This window comes from Pteronotus mesoamericanus, unplaced genomic scaffold (genome assembly GCF_021234165.1).
Source record: "Pteronotus mesoamericanus isolate MK-2021 breed Mesoamerican mustached bat unplaced genomic scaffold, CSHL_Meso_final contig_245, whole genome shotgun sequence".
Lineage (NCBI taxonomy): Eukaryota > Metazoa > Chordata > Mammalia > Chiroptera > Mormoopidae > Pteronotus > Pteronotus mesoamericanus.
This window is the reverse complement of record NW_026555103.1, coordinates 718,929-740,985: the sequence shown is the minus strand read 5'-3', so window position 1 is coordinate 740,985 and position 22,057 is coordinate 718,929. Positions and strand designations below refer to the sequence as shown.

The 22,057-nt window shown below is 37.6% G+C and overlaps 1 protein-coding gene across 2 annotated transcripts in view; it reads right to left on the bottom strand.

The window, feature by feature from the left end:
* Positions 1-10,200: 10,200 nt before the first annotated feature.
* CD93 (CD93 molecule) overlaps positions 10,201-22,057 on the bottom strand; it is a 38,790-nt gene continuing 26,933 nt past the window's right edge. The window contains exon 2 of one of the 2 annotated variants that reach the window (XM_054572903.1): positions 10,201-10,345. In XM_054572903.1, the coding sequence (XP_054428878.1) occupies positions 10,342-10,345 (4 nt within the window). In that variant the 3' untranslated portion in view covers positions 10,201-10,341. Of the gene's footprint in view, positions 10,346-13,436; positions 13,592-22,057 lie in introns of those variants that run through there. The other variant, XM_054572900.1, reaches the window with a different exon arrangement.

Sequence of the window (22,057 nt, the reverse complement as noted above, 5' to 3'; positions counted from 1 at the left end):
AGCCCAGGTGGCTTCCACTCCCTCTGCACTGAGCCTTGCCATGCTGAAGATGCTCACTCACTCTGTCTCTACTCTGTGGCCAAAAAAATGGGAAGTTTGCACTCACAGGTCTGGGCTGTAGTTTGGACCAGGAATCCCTCCTCACTCATGGGTTTTTTAAAGCCTGGTATCCCATTGGTACCCATGTATGTTGGAAGTCCTACCAAAAGGGGGCTCTGCTGACTGTGGGAGAAATGCCTCATCTTGTCTCACCTTCATTCCAAAGTTCCTGTCTTTGCCTCTGCAAGAAACATTCTTGTCTTTATGTCCTCTCCATCTACTAAAATCTGACCCTTCTTTCAAGGCACAGGTGGTAATGAAAAACTATTATAAAGGGTTTCTCAGTAACTAAACCAGAACTGATCTCTCTGTGAAGTTCATAGAACTTTCTATCAACACTTTAGCCTTTACCTCACCTTCCCTGCTTTATAAGTCATCACATACTTAGGCTCTTTGCTAGACTTACAATATAGTTTTTCTGGGGGTGGAAACTTGTTCTTATACATCTTTGTATCCTCACACAGATTTTGTGTGCATAGGTGGAATTATTTGAGTGCCTGTTTTATAAGATTTTTTTGTGCCCTCCTTCAGTGTGACCTTTCCATGTTAACCTGCAAACACAAGATTGGGGACCTCAGAAGCTCAAAGTTAGGAGTGTGAGCTTTGAAGCCAACTTGGCTGGATTTGATCCAGCTCTGTCATTTATGTTATGTTATATTTAGCAAGTAACTCAGCCTCTCTGTGCCTCAGTTTCCTCAACTGTGTGATGGGACTTAAAATAGTCACCCCTCCATAGTGTTATTATGAGGATTAAATGAGTTATATGTGTAAAGCATTTAGAACAGTTCAGCCATAGTAAACTCTCAGCAAACTTTAGCTAAAGAAAAAGATTACAGTTGGGTCCCTAGAAATTGAATTTGGCCACTGATTGTGTTTAACATCCAGCAGAGTTCCTATTCTTAGTGGAGACTCAGTAAATGTCTCTTGGTAAAATTTAGGTCAGCTGAGTATTTTTACCCATAATAATAAGAAGAAAATGTGAAAAAAATTAAGGGGAAAATGAAGTTGAAATACCCAGAAGGAACAGGAAAGAAATTGAAGATAGCCAGGAAAGCAGCCCGGACCCTGGGCCCCAGGAGGCTCCCTTTTCATCTGCCCTAAAGACATCCATTGTTAATTCCTCATTTTCCATATGTGGAAACAAGATAAAAAAGAATTAATGACTTGCCAAGGCCACACAGCTAGTAAGTGGTAAAGTTAAGATTCTTCAGCCCACATTAAAATGAAAGAACTAGTATATAAAATATGTTGGAGCTCTGATTGTACCTGTTTGTAAAACTTGATTAAGCAACTCTGGTTTTTCTCTCCTCACAACAGAAGGGATAATATATGATTTACAGGGTTGATGTGAAAATTAGAAAATATACAAATAGTGATTATTACTTTCCTTAGAACACAACAACTGTTCAACAAATAGTTGTTACTACTGGTGAAAAGCTTTATGAACAGCTCCTGGGGTCACTTGGATCTATCTGGCTGGAAAGTCTGGATTTCAGGTGGGAGTTTCTGTTTGATGTCTGTGGAAGAGGTTAAACCAACTACCCAGGCATTTGTACTGAAGGCAAAATCATGTGAATGTTGTTAAAATAGAGATGAAGAGGAGTCCAGATGCAGCAGGGGGCCTGAGGACAATGTCCTGGCCTCAGATACACTTTAGCCAAAGAGCATTCTCAGGTGCAGAAGGCAGCTCTTCTTTTAAGAGATATAACAAAAGCTTTCTAGTTTCAGCATGAACACTTACTCTTAGACTTGTTAACTCCTAGATTCTCTGACATAGACCATTGCTTCACACTCTTTTTCTCTTCCAGGCATGTGGACCATGTACCCCTGCACTGAAAAACATGCTGGCTCAGAACATAAGCCTCTCCCATGGAAGAAAAGAAAACCTACCTCTCAAAATGCACAATTATTGGTGGTAAGGACACAAGGATTGTTAAGGTATATGACTAAATCAATTGTTGCTGGTGATAAACTTTCCAGGCTCTTGGATGGAAGTTGCTGTCACTAGCATTTAGGGCAAGACAGGTAAAAATTGAGAATACTGTCCATTAATACCTTATGGTTATTTCAACTTAGACTTATTAAAACTAAAGTTGAAAATCAGTCCCTCTTTCTCAGAGCCACATTTCAAGTGCCCAGTAGGCTAGTGACTACTAAACCGGACAGTACAGAGAGAGAACATTTTATAATCACAGAAGTTACTATTAGATGGTGCTGGTATACACATAGAGCCAGATAATGTCACCTCAAGGAAGGGCACATTGGTAAGGGCACATGTATGTCACCATCCTGGATTCAAATAACAGTTTTATAACAATTGTTTTCAAGATAATAGTTGTCAGAACTGCAATCAGAATCTATAAAGAAAATATTTAAAAGAGTGTTAAAAGGATATATTGTCACCATTATTAGTACTTGACTAATAAGTACATCAATATTATTTTAACCTTGATGTTAATTATAATAACAGATATTAGAAATAAATGAATTTTAAAAAGTTAAAAATAATATTCATAAGCAATAACAGTACTAAAATTCAGATATAAAAATTTTTTCTCTGCAGCTATGCAGCAATATATGAATCCAAAGATGAAAAAATAAAATGCCTGGTGAACAAATGTTATTCAATAGACAACATTATGTCAATATAGCAGAGAAAATATATTACTAAATATTGGATCTCATGCAGGCTTTCTTCAGAAAGAAAGGTAAAAATTGACAATCCTTTATTGGCCCATTCTTTGTAAAAGGAAATATGTTGCATTTGCTAAAAATCCACAACTGATATCACACTTAATGGTGAAAGAATGATAGCTATTCCCCTGAGATCAGGAACAAGACAAAAATGTCTGCTCTTGCCATTTCTATTTAACAGAGTACTGGAAATTCTAGCCAGGGCGCTTAAGTAAGCATGGAAGTCAAATAAAAAACACCCATACTGGGAAAGAAAAAATAAATGATCTCTATTCACTGTTGATATTTCTTGTTTTTATATAGAAAACCTTAAGGAAAGTATTAAAAACTAAAACAAAACCTAATCAAGTTTAGCAGTTGTAGAATACAGACTCAGTATACAAAAATCAATTGTATTTTCATATAGTAACAATGCACAAACTAAAAATAATTTCAAAAAAACAATTTCATTTACAACAGCATTACAAAAAGAAAAACTACTAAGGAATAGATTTAACAAAAGAAATGTAAACTATATACTTACAAAACCACAAAACAATGTTGAAAGAAGTTGAAAAAGACCTAAATAGCCTTGACTGGTGAGGCTTAGTTGGTTGGGCATTGTTCTGCAGAGCAAAAGGTCACAGGTTCAAATCCTGGTCAGGGGACATGCCTGGATTGCAGGTTTGGTTCCCAGTTGGGGTGTGTGATAGAGGTAATGTTCCTCTATCACATTGATGTTTCTCTCCCTCTCTTTCTCTTTTTGTTCCCTTCTCTCTAAAATAAATAAATAAAGTCTTTTAAAAATACATATAAAGGCCTAAATAAATGAAAATACATCCTATGTTTATGGTTGAGTCCCAGATTTGATTTAGATATTCCTGGCAATCTTTATCAAAATATCTGCTGATTTCTGTGTAAAAATTTTCATTCTGATCCTAAAATTCACATAGAAATTCAAGGGGGTTCAAATAACCAAAACAATCTTGGAAAAGATAAACAAAACTGAAGAACTCACACTTGCTGATTTAACAATTTACTACAAAATTACAAGAATCAAAACAGTATAGTAGTAGCATAAGGATGGACATATATATATCAATGGCATAGAATTGAGAATCCAAAAACAAACTCCCACATTTATGGTCAATTAATTTCCACAAGAGAGCCAAGAAATTAAATGGGAGAAAGAATAGTCTCTTCAGCAAACAGTATTGGGATAACTAAATATTCACTTGAGGTAGGGCTGGACTCCTACTTTGTCTCACATACAAAAATTAACTCAAACTGTGTAAGAGGCCTAAATGTAGGGAGCCAAAGGAGAAAATTCTTAGAAGAAAACAAGGGTGTAAATCTTCATTGTCTTGTATTACACAATGGTTTCTTAATTATGACAAAAAGCACAAGCAAGAAAACATAAATAGAATATTATCAAAGTTAAAAACTTCTGTGCTTAAAAGTGAAAATATAACCCATACATAGAATGTGAGAAAATATTTGTAAATAATGTATATGGAACTAGAGAGCATTATGCTAAGTGAAATAAGCCAGAGGGTGAAAGACAAATACCATATGATCTCACCTATAAGCGGAACCTAACCAACAAAACAAAGATGCAAGGAAAATAAGACCAGCAACACTGAAAGGAAAAGAAACCAACAGAGACAAGAGGGAAGGAGGGAGGGGTGGGCTGGGGAAAAGGAAGGGAAAGGGCAAGTCAAGGAACATATAACAAGGACTCATGGACAAAACCAAAGTGGGGAAGGACTGAGGGAGGAAGTGGGGGGAGGAGGCAGGGGAAAGTGGTTGGGGGAAGGCAGAGACAAATGTGTTTGGAAAAATAAATTAATTAATTTAAAAAATTAATGATACAAAAAAAGAAATATTGTAACTAAATAATAAAAATATAACTAACCCAATTAAAATACAGGCAAAGGATCTCAATGGACATTTCTCTAACAAAGATATACAAATGGCTATTAGGCACAAGAAATAATGCCCAACATCATTAGTCATCAGGGAAATGTAAATCAAAACCATTATGAAATAACATCTCACTCCCACTAGGATGGATAGGATCAAAAAGACAGATAATAACAAGTGCTGGCAAGGATGTAAAGAATTTGGAACTCTCATATGATGCTAGTGGAGGTACATAATGGTGCAGCTGCTTTGGAAATCCGTTTAACAATTTCTCAGAATTTTAAACTACAGTTACCATATAATCCAGTAATTTTAGGCACATACTCAAGATGTACTAGGGTATATGTCAACACAAAAACCTGTACACAAATATTCATAATAGCATTATTATTAATAGCCAAACAGTGGAAACAACCCACATGTCCATCACCCGATGAATGTGTAAATAAAATATTGTATGCCCATACAAGAGTTTTATTTGACTATGAAAAGACATGAAGCACTGATTTATGCCACAACATAGGTAAACTCTAAAAATATTATGCAAAATGAAAGAAGCCAGTAACAAAAGACCACATATTATATAGTCTATTTCCAGGAAGTGTTCAGAATAGACAAATCTAAAGAGATACAAAGTAGATGACTGATTGCCTAAAGACTGAGAGTTTGGGGTGTTTGGGACATGACTGTTAGTGAGTATGAGTTTCTTTTGGGGTGATAAAAAATGTCCTAAAATTTCTTGCAGTGATGGTTTTCACAACTCTGTAAATATATTGAAAGCATTTGAATTGCATACATTAAATGAGGGAACTGTATATAATGTGGATTACATCTCAGTCAAGCTATTAAGAAAAGAAGAAACTATATTCCTGCATTCAATCAAGTGTAAAGACCACCAAATGCATCTGTGAGCCCTCTTTTCATACCACTGGAGGTTGTGTCATATGAGGCAACAAATGATACTAATAATTGTCCACCATTAAATAGAGTTTTGTATCTTTCATCTCAGTGGATCTTTGTATAAGCCAAAGGTGGCTTATGGATGACCAGTGACTTGCTTAGGGTTGATGGTCTAATGTGGCCCATATGGAGACTAGAGAAAATTTGTGTCTTGTAGATCCATGGGCCATTATTTTGGTCTTCTCTGTAAGATATCTTGATGTGTTTCCTATCAAGAGGTGTTTTCTGAGAAAAGAGAAGTACAAAAGAAAGTAGCACGACAACCCCAAAGGCCCAGCCTAGTGGACAGTGCCCTTTCTGGCTGAATGTGTTGATCACTGCTTAGTCCATAGGTGGTGAGTAAGAGGTGAGCAGGCATTTGAGCCATGGACTCTGCTGTGGTAAAGTGAAGACACCCCTGGACACCTTCTCAGAATAATATTTTAACTAAATGCATAGAATAAAATGCACAGAATTACCAAAAGAACCAACCATAATGAAATAGTTATAAAAATATCAAAAAGAAGGAAATATGTGATAAGATATGCTTACCATAGATCAGATATCCATAGTGCTTTTTTATGGATATTTTAAATCACAAGACCTGGTGGCATGTCCCTTAAATACCATAATTTCAAAGTAGTGATCAATGTAAATCTATTTTGAGAGATATGCAATAATTGTAGTATGGTATGAAGTATCTGTGATTTCAGTGCTGATGTCTCAGGTCCTGAACTTTCCAATAATGGAATGATTTGCTAAGTTTCATGATGAGATTAGTGAAAATAACGATGCAATATTTTCTCCATTAAGTTCATGGAACTGCTGAATTAAGAACTACTGAATTAAAAGAATACAGAAATATCTTAGTCAAAAAGAAGTCTCTAGAACTTTTTGTCAAGGTGTATTTATGCCAATTTAGACTCTCCCTTTATTCTGTATATTTCTTCACAGCAGATTATATCTTTATTGAAAACACGATGCATATTTGAAAGGAATGGTCTTTCCTTGAAGACAATCTTCATAATGCAGCCAAGTAATCTAAAAGTGTTATTTGAAACCCATCAAATATGCTTTGACATCTGGCAAACATTTCCTGTGGTTCAAGTCCTTGGCTCAACAGCATATATGAAGAGAGGTTTGAAAGTGAAACATACAGAGAACACACCATTTAGCTAGGAAAATAAGAAAAAGGAAATTATATTTTTAATGATATTTAACAAAGTGATTATTTTAATAGATGCTTTAAATGTTTAAATGTAAGAAATTCAGCAACACGATATTATAAAACTAATGCATATTTTTTTGAAAATTAGAAACCTGAACATTTTGTTAGGATAAGAAGAATATTTAATGAGTAATAATTAATGTCTCAGTCAGATGGAAAGCCATAGAAATATATTCACCTAACTTGGAAAAAACTATATATAATATTATATTATTTTATATTAATATATAATTATATTTCATGTGTTTTCTACAACAATCATGTATTTCATAGCTAAAGGGCTCTAGTTTGTTTTTTTTTAAACTAACATTATTTTTTGGCAATTGAAAGTTGGTGAGTTGAAAAGTAATTTGGTTAATAATATACAATCTAATTTTTTAAGTCTTATGCAAAGTAGAGCTTAGTTTAAGCCACTCTTAGTTCACTGCTTTTAAAGTTTTTAATAAAAGTATCTTGATCAGTTTCATGAAAGAGTAGCTCTTGTGAACTTAGGAAGATCTGTTTCTGCTCCCTGAGCTCAGTGCATGGGTTTTCCCAAAAACAAATTTCACAAGTGAACATATTTTTATTACATGGATTCAACCAGACCATGTAACAGAGACCTGATCTGTGTTGCAGAAGCAAGACAATAAGAGCATCATTTAAGACCCAGATATCAGAGGAATTTTGTGGATGCAGGATGTCAGCAAACTCTTTTTGTTAAAGGTCAGAGAGTAAGTGTCTTGGGCTATGCAGGCCTTCTGGCCTCTGCTGTAACATGGATGAGCATGGCAGTGTCCAGTACAATTGGTTATCTACTGCTGTGTAACAAATCTCCAAATTTAGTGATGGTAGCAATCAATATTTACAAACCACCATTATCTAGCCATGTCATTACTGAACAATAATGACATGAGTTTTTTCAGCAATTTACAGGTACCAGAGCAGGTAGATGGCTTACTTGCACCACTACCTGGCTCAATCAGGATTGCAGACTAACTACGGCAAGACTTTTGGTGGCTGAGAACAGGACTTCAGTATGGTTTAACAACTTTGGGTGAACTGACTGAGAACATCTTGAACTTGGGCAAATGGGCTTTCTGGGGAGTAAAGAAGTCACAGAGAACAACTGCAGGGAGGAAGCTTTACCCTGGGGTGAAGGGCTGCCAACATTTGAGTCTATCACTCAGAAATCCCACTTCCACCCACAGGCCTGTGGGTGCCAGAGGCTTCAACAAACTCTGTGGGAAGAGAGAAGGGAGTGGCTCCTCATTGGGAGAACTTCAGACCCCACTCACCTGCATTCAGAGCCAGCCCACCCACCGAGGGATAGAGAAACATTCAGTCTATACCCAAATATTTGGCAATAATTTTTATACTGGGAATAATTCTGAAGCTGGTTCCCAGAGCAGCGCTGGCAAAGGCGTTTCTTTATAGTTTATTCCTCTTTGAAAGGGACCATTGGGACATTTAGCAAGGCCCAGACTTCTAGAGTCCCTTAAAAAGCACTCTTGGAAAGAGGGTAAATGGGACACTACTCATCTCCTATGCCACAGACAATGGAGTGTTAGCCATTATTTTTATGTTTCTGATAACCAGCTGGCCACTAAAGAACCTTGGAGCCAACAGATACAAGGGTGAATTTTGGCGTCATTATCGTCTAAATCTAAATCTCCAGCCGGTTCTATTGCAAGAAGGATAAATGCACACAGCTGATAATAAGTAAATTCAGAACTTGCTACAGAGACATTTTTCAACTCTATTTTCTCAAAGAGTGTGCTCTTCCTGATGTTTTCCTGTGGTTTTGAGCTTAGACATCATTTTCATATTTTGTCTGGCAATATAAACATTGTATTTCATTGGGAATTAAGTAGTCTCTGAATCTGGAGAAATAATGATTAAGAAAATATATTTGGCTTTCTGTTTTCCAGAAAGTGTTTGATGCTGTTTCAATTTCTGGCCCAGCTTCCTTCCAAAAAATGGAGAGTATAATTCAAGTGAATTATTCCCCTGGGCTCAGGAGAAGTGAAAAAGATGTGGACAACCTGCCCCAGAAAGTTCAAGTGTCACTGCTTCTAGTAGTGTAGGGGGCAGCTAGAACTGGAAACAGGGTGGCCCTGTTGTGACCCAGACTGAGGAAGAGAAGGGAATTTACTAACCAAGGCAGCTCTTGGAGACTTGCTCCCCATACATGTGATCTCCAGAACAGCATCATCACCTAAAAACTTGTTAAAATACAGCATGTTTAACCCCACCCCTTTCCTTCTGAATCAGAATCTGCCTTTGACAAGAACCTGGCATTTGGGTGCACTAACACATGGCTGTGCGTGTGAAGGAGCTAGCAACAACCAAATGTACTCACTGGAGCATTCTTAGAGGAATTAGCCCCTTCTCTTTCCCTCTACTGAAGTCTCAATGATGTTCTTTATTTGAGTGGAAAGGAGTTCCTAACACCATCAACATCACCTTTATGTCTTCTCTCTGTAAACACTATTCATCACCTTGGGACCCATCAGAAAAGGCGATTCCTAGACCCAGCTTATTCCTGAATTGGAAACTCCAGGTATTGGGCTCAGCCCTCTGGGTTTGAGTGAGCACTTGTAAGGATTCCGATTCACAAGCATGAGAACCAGTGGCTCAGTGGATGTGAGACATGACTGGAGTGGCTTCCAAGGTTCTGATTACATTCAAACCACCCCCATCTATTCTTTTTTCCTTGGCCTTCCACTTTAGGTTCTAGTTCTGTCAAAGAACACTGGAACCCACAGGAGTACAGCTTTCCCAAACCTGGTATTCTGATGAGATGGTGGAAAAATACTATTAAACCTAGCTAAGCAGAATTTGTAGAATTCTGCCACAAAGACAGAAAGTCCAGCAGTTATCATGATTACGAAGCTGAAACTTATGCACTGAGATAAAAGCAGGAAGATTGAAGAAATTCAGTATTGTGAAAGCATTAAGAATTCATAGCCCCACCCATGGACTATCCTCTGAACTTCTAGTTAGGGGAAAGAAAGAAAGAAATCCTCATTTGGTTCTTCCACTATAATCAGAATTCTAGAAAGTTACATGCAAACAATCACTTGCCTAGTTGGTACAAACTTCAGTAAGTTCAACTATAGCTTCCTGAATTGCCACTTATCTGATCTAATTTCTTTAAATTTCAAGCCCTGGCCCCTGTTTTTAGTCAAACATCCCATTAAATAATATATGTTCATTAGGTCATATCCCTTAAATCAGAAGTCAAAAGAAAGAACACATACAAGGGGAGACCCCCAAAAACACAAAATTCATTTATAAAATATTGTGTACTTAGTTTTACATGTTTAAACTTCAGTCACCTTCAAAGTACTCTCCATTTGATGCAATACACCTGAGATTTTTTTTCCACTTTTTAAAAGAATTTTTGGACTTGTCAATTTTGATGCTTTTTAGTGCTTCTGCTGTTTTCTCTTTCACCTATTTCACATTGGCAAGATGCTTCCTTTTGAGGAATTTCTTCATCTGGGGAAACAAAAAATAGTCAATCAGGGCAAGGCCTGGTGAAAAAGGAGGGTGGGGCATGGGGTTCATGCAATTTTTGGTCAAAAACTGCTGAACACTCAGCGTAGTGTGGGCAGGTGTGTTTGTGAAATCACCCATCATGAAATGGGCAAATGCATTGAGTCTTCAAAAAAATTCACCGAAGCTGAATGCAGCCTCTCACAAGAATGCCAGCAAGTACACTGATACAGATTGGTTCCTAAAATACTCATCTGGAGGGCCTACAAGGGACCTGCCCTCCAGAAGATAATTCCATTTTTTTCAAGGGTCTCCCCTTCTAGTCAATATTTTAAACTTTGCAGGCCATTTGGTCTCTGCCTGTAGATGAAAGCAGGCTTAGACCATTGTAAATAAGTGAAGGTGCTATGCCCCAAAAAAACATTTTTGTGGACTGTGACTTCTTTATAATGTTCACGTCATGATTTTTTTTTATTTTTACCAGTCTGAGAGGAGAATATAGACAGAAAAATTTCAGATATTCCATGCAGCAATATTTTCGTTGATATGTTCCCTAGCACAAGGGACATAAAGAAAAGAATAAACAAATGGGACTTCATCAAATTAAAACATTTCTTCACAGCTAAAGAAAATATCAGCAAAATGAAAAGGGAACCAACCATATGGTAAAATATATTTGCCAATGATACCTCAGACAAGGGTTTGATGTCCAAAATATATAAAGAATTCACATGAGCACATACCAGGAAGACCTAAAGAACCTGAACAGACACTTCTCCACAGAGGACATATAGAGGACCCAGACACTTGTGAAAGGATACTCATCATCACTAGCCATCAGAGAGATGCAAATAAAACCACCATGAGATACAGTAAGAATGGCCATCGTAAACAAATCAACAAACAATACATGTTGGCAAGGATGTGGAGAAAAGGGAACCCTAGTACACTTTTGGTAGGAATGCAGACTGGTACAGCAACTGTGAAAAACAGTTCAGAATTTCCTCAGAAAACTAAAAATGGAGATGCCTCTTGACCCAGCAATTCCACAGCTAGGAATATACCCTAAGAATCCTGAAACACCAGTTCAAAAGAACCTGTGCACCCCAATGTTCATAGCAGCACACTTTACAATAGCCAAGTGCTGTAAGCGGCCTAAATGCCCATCAGTAAATGAGTGGATCAAAAAACTATGGTACATTTGCACAATTTATACTACACAGCAGAAAGAAAGAAGGAACTCCTACTCTTTGCAACAGCATGGATGGAACTGGAGAACATTGCAGTAAGTGAAATAAGCCAGGAGGTGAAAGACAAATACCGTATGATCTCACCTATAAGCAGAACCTAATCAATAAAACAAACAAGTGAGCAAAATATAACCAGAGACATAGGAATAAAGAACAAACTGACAGGGACAAGAGGGGAGAGGGACAACAGAGGAAAGAAAGGGAATAGTCATCAAGGAACATGTATAAAGGACCCATAGACAAGGACAATGGGGAGGCAGGATTGAATTTGGGAGGTGGGGTGGGTAAGGTGGGGGAGAGTAATGAGGGGGAAATTGGGACAACTGTAATTGAACAACAATAAGAAAAATACTTGTACAGAAGATAAAACATGTTCTTTTATAAGATATTTGATAGTGTCAAAGTAAAATATGATAAAACAAAATAAAATGCAAATACTACATTTAGCTCATGAACTATACAAAAACAGTCAGTAGGCCAGACCTTGCCTTTAAAAGCTTTCTTTAATTCAAAGAACATATACAGACAGGAGGATAAAAACCCAATGACTAAGAAGCATTTTATTTAAATATAAAGGACAATGGTAGGAAAAGGGTTCCCCATCTCTAATTTTTGCTCCATTATGTATTTATTACTGTTGTGCAATTCTTGTGGGTGAAAGAGAGGTTGTTAGAATCAGAAAGGAAAAGGAAGAAAGGAAAAGCAAAATTCAGTGAGTTTTTAGAGAGTAGTAGAGAGATAGTAGGAATTAAAATTGTAATAAAAAAATGCAGATTCATTTGCCTGCCTTGACAAAAGCCAGACTTATGAGGGGGGTGCTGGTGTAAAAGGAGATTTTATTCAGGTGGCACAGTCTGGAAGTATAGTGGACTCCTGTCTCCCCTTCCTGCTCAAGCCCAGAGTTCTTATAGGGACAGTAAGGGAAGGCCTTTTTTTTCTATCCAATTATCTTGCTAAATTTTGGTGGCTGAGTTCCTATCCATTAATCTTTCTAACTATTTGCAATTCTCTGGTCCAGTTCATTTATCTCACTCAATTTCCAAGTGCTCAGTGTAAGAACCTCCCCCAACAACATTTTGGCAAATAGGGGGGACTTCTGGGTGTTCCAATGAACTATATGCAGTAACAAAATGACAACAGGTTTTGAATTGCAAAGAAGGAAATACTGTTTTATTCTTTCAGTTAAAGGCCAAAAAGCCTCCACCTGCCTCCTCAATAAAACCACAGATGTCAAAGTTAACTTGGCTAAGACTCATCCCCATTGGATACTTAGAATCCTCCATGATATAGCTTCAGTAAATTGTGAGTCTATGCTTGACATTTTCTTCTGGCCCTGAACTCACCAAGTCCCAAGATAGGGATAACCTTGCTTCATCATTGGTTACTTAACATGGTCAATCTGTTCTACTACAGATGGTGTTTCCATGCCATAAATCAGTTTATACAAGATTGGCAAATGGTAGTCAACGTCACTCTACTACAGCCATTTCACTAGTTCAGACATCACATTTCATATTTTCTGTAATCACTCTTCAGTGAGCAGTCCATTATTTCCATATTAATGAAAAGTTATATTTTTTAAAAAACATGGAAATATCTGTCATTGATAGTGAGTAGCTTAGTATTTTCTGTGATGGAGCTTATTACTTCCTATTATTGCTCTCTGTAGCCAATTATCAGAGTAGTGGTTTAAGAAAACACACATGAATATATTACAGTTCTGAAGGTGAGAAGTCAAAGTTGAGGTGTCAGTGGGGCTGCATTGCCTCTGGGAAATCTAGAGAATTCTTTTCCTTGCCTTTCCCAGCTTCTAGAGGTCTCCCAAATTTCTTGGCTGTGGCCCCTCCCTCCATCATCAAAGCGAACAGCGCAGCATCTGTCAATCTGTCTCACTCTCTGACTTCTGCTTCAGTTGTCATCTCTCTTTCTCTGATTCTTTTGTGTCCTTCTTTCATCCTTCAAGGTCTTGAGATTATATTGGGCCCACCAGACTAAGGTCCTATAGCCAGAAACAATAATAAAACCAAGGCAAACAATCATTTTTCCCAGATAACATAATTGAACTAACATTTCAAGTTTAGCCTATGGGCAAATTTATGAGGGGAACCCCCAAAATGGAAATATCTCCTGGAAGACAGGTCCTTGTACTATGGCTTCTCCCCCTAAGTGAGTGTCCTAGGAACCCATCTGTATCAGTGTACTATCTGGCATTGTTGTGAGAGGCTGAGTTTGGCTTCATTGAATTTTTTAGAGACTCTTTCAACCCATTTCCCATTTTCTTTTAACTGTGAAAATTTTATTTCATTTTTTGTGTGTGTTTTTAAAGTATATTTTATTGATTATGCTATTACAGTTGTCGCATTTTTTCTCCCCTTTATTCTCCTCTGCCCTGAACTCCCCTCACATCAGCATTTCCCGCTCCACACGTAGTTCATGCCCATGGGTCATACATATAAGTCCTTTGGTTTCTACATTTCCTATACTATTCTTAACCTCCCTCTGTCTATTTTGTACCTACCATTTATGCTTCTTATTCCCTGTACCTTTTCCCCCTTCTCTCGACTGGCCCTCCCTACTGATAACCCTCCATGTGATCTCCATTTCTGTGATTCTGTTCCTGTTCTAAGTTGTTTGCTTAGTTTCTTTTTGTTTTTGTTTTAGGTTCAGTTGCTGGTACTTGGAAGTTAGTTGTTATTTTACTGTTCATAGCTTTGGTCTTCTTTTTCTTAGATAAGTCCTTTTCACATTTCATAAAATATGGGCTTGGTGATGATGAACTGCTCTAACTTGACCTTATCTGGGAAGCAGTTTATCTGCCTTTTCAGTCTAAATGACAGCTTTTCTGGATAGAGTAATCTTGGATGTAGGTCCATGCCTTTCATGAATTTGAATACTTCTTTCCTGGCCCTTCTTGCCTGCAAGGTTTCTTTTGAGAAATCAGCTGATACTCTTATGGGAACTCTTTTGTTGGTAACTGTCTCCTTTTCTCTTGCTGCTTTTAAGATTCTCTCCTTATTTTTAATCTTCAGTGATGTAATTATGATGTGCCTTGGTGTGTGCTTTCTTGGGTCCAACTTCTTTGGGACTCTCTGACCTTCCTGGACTTCCTAGAAGTCTATTCCTTTTGCCAGTTTAGGAAAGTCCTCCTTCATTGTTTTTTCAAATAATTTTTCAATTTCTTACTCTTCCTCTTCTTCTTCTGGCACCACTATGATTTGGATATTGGAATGTGTAAAGCTGTCCCAGAGGTTCGTAAGTCTCTCCTCATTTTTTTTGAATTCCCGTTTCTTCATTCTGTTCTGGTTGAATGTTTATCTCTTCCCTCTGCTCCAAATCGCTGATTTGAGTCCCACTTTCCTGCCCTTCATTGTTGGTTCTCTGTATACTTTTCTTTATTTAACTTTACACAGCCTTCACTTTTTCCTCTATTTTGCTACCATACTCAACCATTTCTGTGAGCAACCTGATTACCTGTGTTTTGAACTGTGCATCTCATAGGTTAGCTATCTCTTCAGTGTTTAGTTGTATTTTTTCCTGGAGTTTTGGTCTGTTATTTGGACCATATTTCTTTGTCTTAGCACTCCTGTTATGTTGTAAGGGGGAGAGCCTTATGTATTCACCAGGACGGGGCCACCCACATTGCTGTGTTGTGGTGCTGTGTGTCGGGGAGAGGGTCAGAGAGGGAGAAATGTTGCTTGCTCAGCTCTCAGCTGGCTTTCAGTCACTCCTCCCACTACCCAAAAACAAATTGGCCCCTTCTGGTGCTAATTCCCAGGTGAGCAGGTTTGTGCACACTCTGGGACCCTGTGGGTCTCTCCAGTGAACTCTCCTATAAGGCTGGGAGTTTCTCCTTCCAGCAAAACCCCCACAGGTTTTTATACCCATGGGTTTTGAGGCTTTCTTTTCCTGTGCTGGAACCCTGGGCTGTGCAGTCTGTCTCATTCCTCAGTTGTCTCTCCTGGTTTATCTGCATGCAAGTGTGGGAACACAAGGTCCACCAGCTGCCATTTCACCCACCTGGTCCTCCAATTGCCACCTTGACACATGTTCTCTCCCCCAGTTGCCTGCCTCTGCCCCTTCTACAAGCCTATATGAATTTTTCTTCTTTAATTCTTTGGTTGTTGGAGAAAATTTCCATACACTTCAATCTTCTTGCAGTTCTTGTTGTTTTTTTTGTTTTTAAATTTGTCATCCCTCTTTCAGGTGGGTGAGAGGCCAAGTGTATCTATCAACACCTCCATTTTCACTAGAAGTCTGTGAAATCTATATGAACTATTAACCAATTTCACCCCAATATATGTAATAAATAAAAAAGAAAAAATATGTGGAATAGTAGGGAAAATAGATCAGTGAACTGATGAGGTTGAATATGGATCAATAGAAATTAATCAGTCTGAAGAAAAGGAAAAATAGGTTTAGAAAAAATTAACAAAGCTTCAATTACAATTGGAGTTTAGATAGAAAGGAGAGAATGTAAAAAAAAAAAAAAAGTAGCTAATGAAATATTTCCCAAATTTCCAAGTTTTGTTAAAAAAATAAATGTATAGGCCCAAAAATTTCAGTAAACCCCAAGCAGATAAGAACAAAGAAAAGCATAATTGATTATTTATAGTCAAAATAATGAAAAACAGGGGAGAATCACAATGGTAGAGGAGTATGTGGAGTCACACTGACCTCCCAGGACCAACCTGGAATTCCGACTAAATTGGGGAGAAATCACCTGGAAGAAACAACTGAACAATAGCAAGAGAGGAGCCTTGTAACCTCAGAGACAGAAGAATCAGCTTTAACACAATCTAACTGGTAAGGAGGGCGGTACAGACTTGAGAAGGCAGGCGGGGCGCCCGGCGGGGGCAGCATCAGAGGGATAATGAAACAGCCAGTGGGATCCACCTGAGAAGAGCAGGGTCTAAACTACAAGCAGAGATCTCTAACCTACAGCACCAGAGCTCAAAAAGTACAAAGAAAACAGCTGCAAAAAACGGCACGGTTGCTCTCTGCCAGAGACACGCAGCTGGAGATGCAAAGAACAGTTTAAAGGGCCAACGCATAGATTTTTATTTGCAATCATTTACCCTGGTCTCTGGCAAAGGCTGGGGCAGGTGGACTAGAGACGCCTGAGGAGAGACTGGGGAAGGAAGTTTTAGGGAGAAACTGAGACAGTAGATGGCAGGATTGCAGTGCTGACTCATCCCCCATGTGGCAGCAGCCATCTTGCTTAGGCAGAGACCACTCCCCCTGAGCTGCATCAGCATCAAAGAACCCAATAGCCCCATCCCCAGGTGAGATTCCACCCTGCCCTATGCTGTCTAAGCTGCCTGCTGAGTACAGAGTGGCAGCCAAAGACAGTAGATCCCTGGCTAAAAGGGCTGCACTTGAGGAGAGACTGGGGATGGAGGCTTTGGGGAGAGAAGAAGAGAGGAGCCAGCAGGACCCCAGTGCAGACTCCTCCCCCTTACAGAAGCAGTGTGAGAGGACCCCATAACCCTGCCCCCAGAAGGGACTCCGCCCTGCCCTGAGCTGTTTAAAGCTGCCTGCTGAATGCAGAGTGATGACATTAACAGCTAAAGGAGATAGCTATAAATAGTAGATTACTGGAAGTCTCAAACAGACTACCTAAGGTGAGAGAGTCAACATCAGACATCATCAGAGGCAGATCCAGAAAGTAAAAACAGTGGTCTCCAACCATAGAAGTTCACACAACAAAGTCAGGAAATCAAGACAGATCAACTTGATAATCAGAAGGAAAAGAGAAGAGTCTCACAAATAATAGGAAGACAAAGAAATACACCCCACTCGAAGGGAAAGGAGGAATCCCCAGAATGAAAACTAAATGAAATAGAAGCAAGTCAACTATCAGATACTGAGTTCCAAACAATGGTTCTAAGAAAGCTCAATGAGCTCAGTGAGCTCAGAGAAAATTACAAAAAACTACAAGGAAACTACGAGGAACTTACTGCAAACTATATAAGCATGAAAAAGGACATAGAAACTATCAATAAGAGATAAGAGCACATGAAGAATACAATTTCTGATTTGAAGAACACAATACAAGGAATCAAAAACAGGCTAGATGAAGCTGAGGATCGAATCAGAGAGCTGGAGGACAAGGTAGAAAAAGCTCCCAGAAAGAGCAAGAAAATGAAAAAAGACTAAAAAAGAATGAAGAGACATTTAGGGAAATGCAGGACAACCTGAAATATCATAGTATCTGTATAATAGGGATACCAGAAGAAGAGGATGAGGAAGGGATAGAGAACCTGTTTGAAAAAGTAATGATGGAAAACTTCCCTAATTGGAGGAGAGAAAAAGTCACACAAGTCCAAGAAGCATAGATGGTCCCATTCAAAAAGAACCCAATGAGGCCCACACCAAGACACATCATCATTGAAATGGCAAATATCAAAGACAGAGAATCCTAAAGCAAGCAAGGGAGAAAGAGGTAGTAATATATCAAAGAGCTCCAATATGGCTAGCAGCTGACTTCTCAACAGAAACACTGCAAGCCAGAAGGGAATGGCAAAAAATATTCCGAGTAATGAAAAGCAAAGGCCTGCAGCCAAGACTGCTCTACTCAGCAAGGCTCTCAGTTAAAAATGGAAGGCGAAATAAGAGAATACACCTCCACCAAACCAGCACTGCAAAATATGCTAAAGGGACTGCTTTAAGATGAAGAAAAAGTTTCTATGAATACCCAGTTCCTTTCAGAGTTGCCAATACTTGATATCACCAATATTTTTAATACTCATTAATCAGACTGTGACAATGATGTCATTTTAATTGTTCTTTACTATTTGTTGAAACTAAACCTGTTTTAGTATGTTTCTTGACTTTTCTATTATTTTTTTAAAAAAGCTTTAAATGACTTTTTGGTAGTCTTTATCCATTTATTGATTAAAAGTTTATAGAACTCCCCCCCAAAAGACAAACAAAAAAAAACGTATTAACCATGTTTTAGATGTGTTGCAAATACTTTTCTATTCTATTTCTTGTCCTATAACTTTTTTATATGTATACTACTATATAGTTAAATATTTAATATAGTCATATTGTCAATATTTACTTTATAACTTCTGGGCTTGAATATTTTACTTCAGGTCATGAAAAATATTAGTTCTATTTTCTTCTAAAACTCCTTAGATTCTACATGTCGATTTTTAACTCACCTGAATATTTCTTGTATAATGTGTGAAATAGGACGCTATATATGTTTTATTTCAAGTAATAATGATTCATGAACCTTACTTGTTTAATAAGCCTTATTTTCCCCATCGATTTGAAATATCAACTTAATCATATATTACATTGTTAGACAGATATATACGTTTATCTCTAGAATGCTCATTATATTTCATTGATCTAGTTGATTATTTCTGTGCTGGTGTCATGTTGGTTTAATTCCTGAGACTTTATAATGGTTTTAATTTTTTTTAATATTTTATAATTAACTTTGACATTTAAGAAATAAATAAAATCAATCTGCATTTAAGAAAGAGAGAGAGAGAGAGATGGAACTCCTACCTTTTGCCACAACATGGATGGAACTGGAGAATATTAAGCTAAGTGAAATAAGCCAGTTGATGAAGGACAAATACCATATGATCTCATCTATAAGTGGGCTCTATTCAACAAAATAAACTAATGAACAAAGTAAATCATAGGCATGAAATCATGGAGCTGACTGAAAGTGACCAGAGGGGATAGAGAAGGAGGACAATGGTGGAAAGAAGGAGAAGGGACTAGACAAAAAACATGTATGAATGACCCATGGACATGGACAACAGAGTGGGAATTGACTATGGGAGTGGGGGGTGAGGGTGGGATGAGTGGAGGGGGGTAAAGGGGTAAAAATTGAGACAACTGAAATAGAATAAACATGATTTATAAATTTAAAAAAATGATGAAAAACAAAAATAAGAGGAATCTCTTGAAAGCAATTAGAATAAAAAACAAACTGATCTCTCAGCTGAAACAATAAAGACCAGAAAACAATGGAATAATCTCTTTAAATTATTGAAACAAACAAACAAACAAAATACTGTCAGCACAAAACATTATTTCTAGCTAAAATATTTTTTTAATTTTTAAAATAAATATTTTTAATAGTTGACACTGTTACAAATGTTCCCCATTTCCCCTCCTCCTTTGTCTACTTCCATCCAGTCTCCTCCCCCGCTTCCCTGGTGTTCACCTCACTATTTTCTGTATCCATGGGCTATGCATACAAGGTTTGTCCAGAAGGTATCCAGTCATGTAACATGAAAAGTAGAGACATCTATTGAAGAAGATACAAGATACAAGAAACATTGTGCATAGGGCAATGATACCTCAGTCCCTTCAAACCATGCACTTTGGCACCTCACATAGTTCTCCCAGTTGCCATCAGCTGCTCTTTCATATTTTCCTGAATCTCATCGATGGTTTGAAATCTTTTCCATTTCAAAGGTAATGTTAGTTTTGGGAAAAGCCAGAGGTCACAGGCCTCAAATCTAGGCTACAATGGGGCTGAGTATCCTGGGTGATTTGATGTTTTGCCAAAAAACTTTGCACAAGATGTGATGCATGAGTGGGCCTGTTTTCGTGATGAAGCTGCCATTCACTAGTTGCCTAAAGCTGCTGCCTTCTGAACCATCCAAATAGTTTCCATGGGGGAATGTCCAAGCTTAATGCAAAAGTTGTTGCAGATTTGTTGCTATACTCACCTAGTCATTTGAGTGTGATGGACACACAGACACACGCTCACTCAATGGCATCTACCATCCCTACTTACTAGTCCATATGTGCATTCCAGTCCACTCTCCTTGGGTGCCAGGTTACACTGATGTCACTCAAACTGTTCTTGTTATATTAACAACTGGACTTTTTCCAGATAGGCCTTGAACATATTCTTTAGCTAATCTCTTTACCCTCTTTTATCCAGTTCCCCCAAAACACACACTCTGAGATCTGTCAGTCTGTTCCATGTATCCATACTTTGGTTCTATTTCATTCAACAGACTAGTTTTTTCATTAGATTGCACATGTAAGTGAAATAATCTGGTATTCATCTTTTTCTAACTGGCTTAGTCCACTTAGCATAATAATCACCAGGTCAATCTATATGGTTGCAAGGGATAAGAGTTCCTTCTCTTTTACAGTCATGTAGTATTCCATTGTGTAAATGTACCACAGCTTTTTTATCCACTCATCTACTATGCTGTTTCCAGATTTTGGTTGTTGTGAATAATGCTTCTATGATCATAGGGGAGTATAATGTTTGATTGGTGTTTTGAGATTCTTTGTTATATTCCCAGAAGTGGGATCACTGGGTCAAATCGCAGTTCCATTTTTAATTTTCAGCGGAAACTCCATACTGTTTTCCACAGTAGCTTCACCATTATGCATTCCCTCCAGTAGTGTACTAGGGTCTTCTTTTCTCCACATCCTCATCAACACTTGCTCTTTGTTGGTATGTTGATGGTAGACATTCTGGCAGCTGTGAGGTTACACCTTTTCGCAGTGTTAATTTGCATCTCCCTGATGATTAATGATATTGGTCATTTTTATATGCCTATTGGCTATTAGTGTTTCCACTTTGGAGAACTGTGTATTCAGGTCCTTTGCCTCTTTTTTAATTGGGTTGTTTACCTTCTTAGTATTGAGTTGTATAAGTAGTTTATACATTTTGGAAATTACCCACTTGTCAGGTATATCATTGGCAAATATGTTATCCCATATAGTGTGTTCCTTTATTATTTTGCTGATAAGTTTTTGATGTATAGAAGCTTTTTAGTTTGCTGTAGTGCAATTTGCTTATTTTTTTCTTTGTATCCTTTGCCTTAGGAAATATATTGGCAAAAATAGTACTATGCAATATATCTGAGATTTTACTGCTTATATTTTCTTCTAGTATTTTTATGGTTTCACAACTTACATTTGTCTTTTATCCATTTTGAGTTTATTCTTTTGTATGGTGTAAGTTGGTGATCCAGTTTCATTATTTGTATGTACCTGTCCAATTTTCCCAACACCATTTATGGAAGAGACTGTTTTTACTCCATTGTATGCTCTTGCCTCCATTGTCAAATATTCATTGACCATAAAGGCATGGGTTGATTTCTGAGTTCTCTGTTCTGTTCCATCTATTTATATGCCTATTCTTGTCCCAATACTAGGCTGTTTTGATTACCATGGCTTTGTAATATAGTTTCATACCTGGTATTGTAATCCCTCTAACTTTGTTCTTCTTTATCAAGATGGATGAAGCTATTTGTGGTCTTTTTGGTTCTATGTAAATTCTTGGAATATTTGTTCCAGATCTGTGAAATAGTTAAAATATTTTCTAAGAATAAATGAGAAATAAATATAGTTTTAGATAAAAGAAACCAAGATAATTCAGTACCAACAAACACAAACTGCAATAAAGTTAAATGAAGCTATTTAGGTGACAAGAAAAGATACCAGATAGAAATATGTATCTTCACAA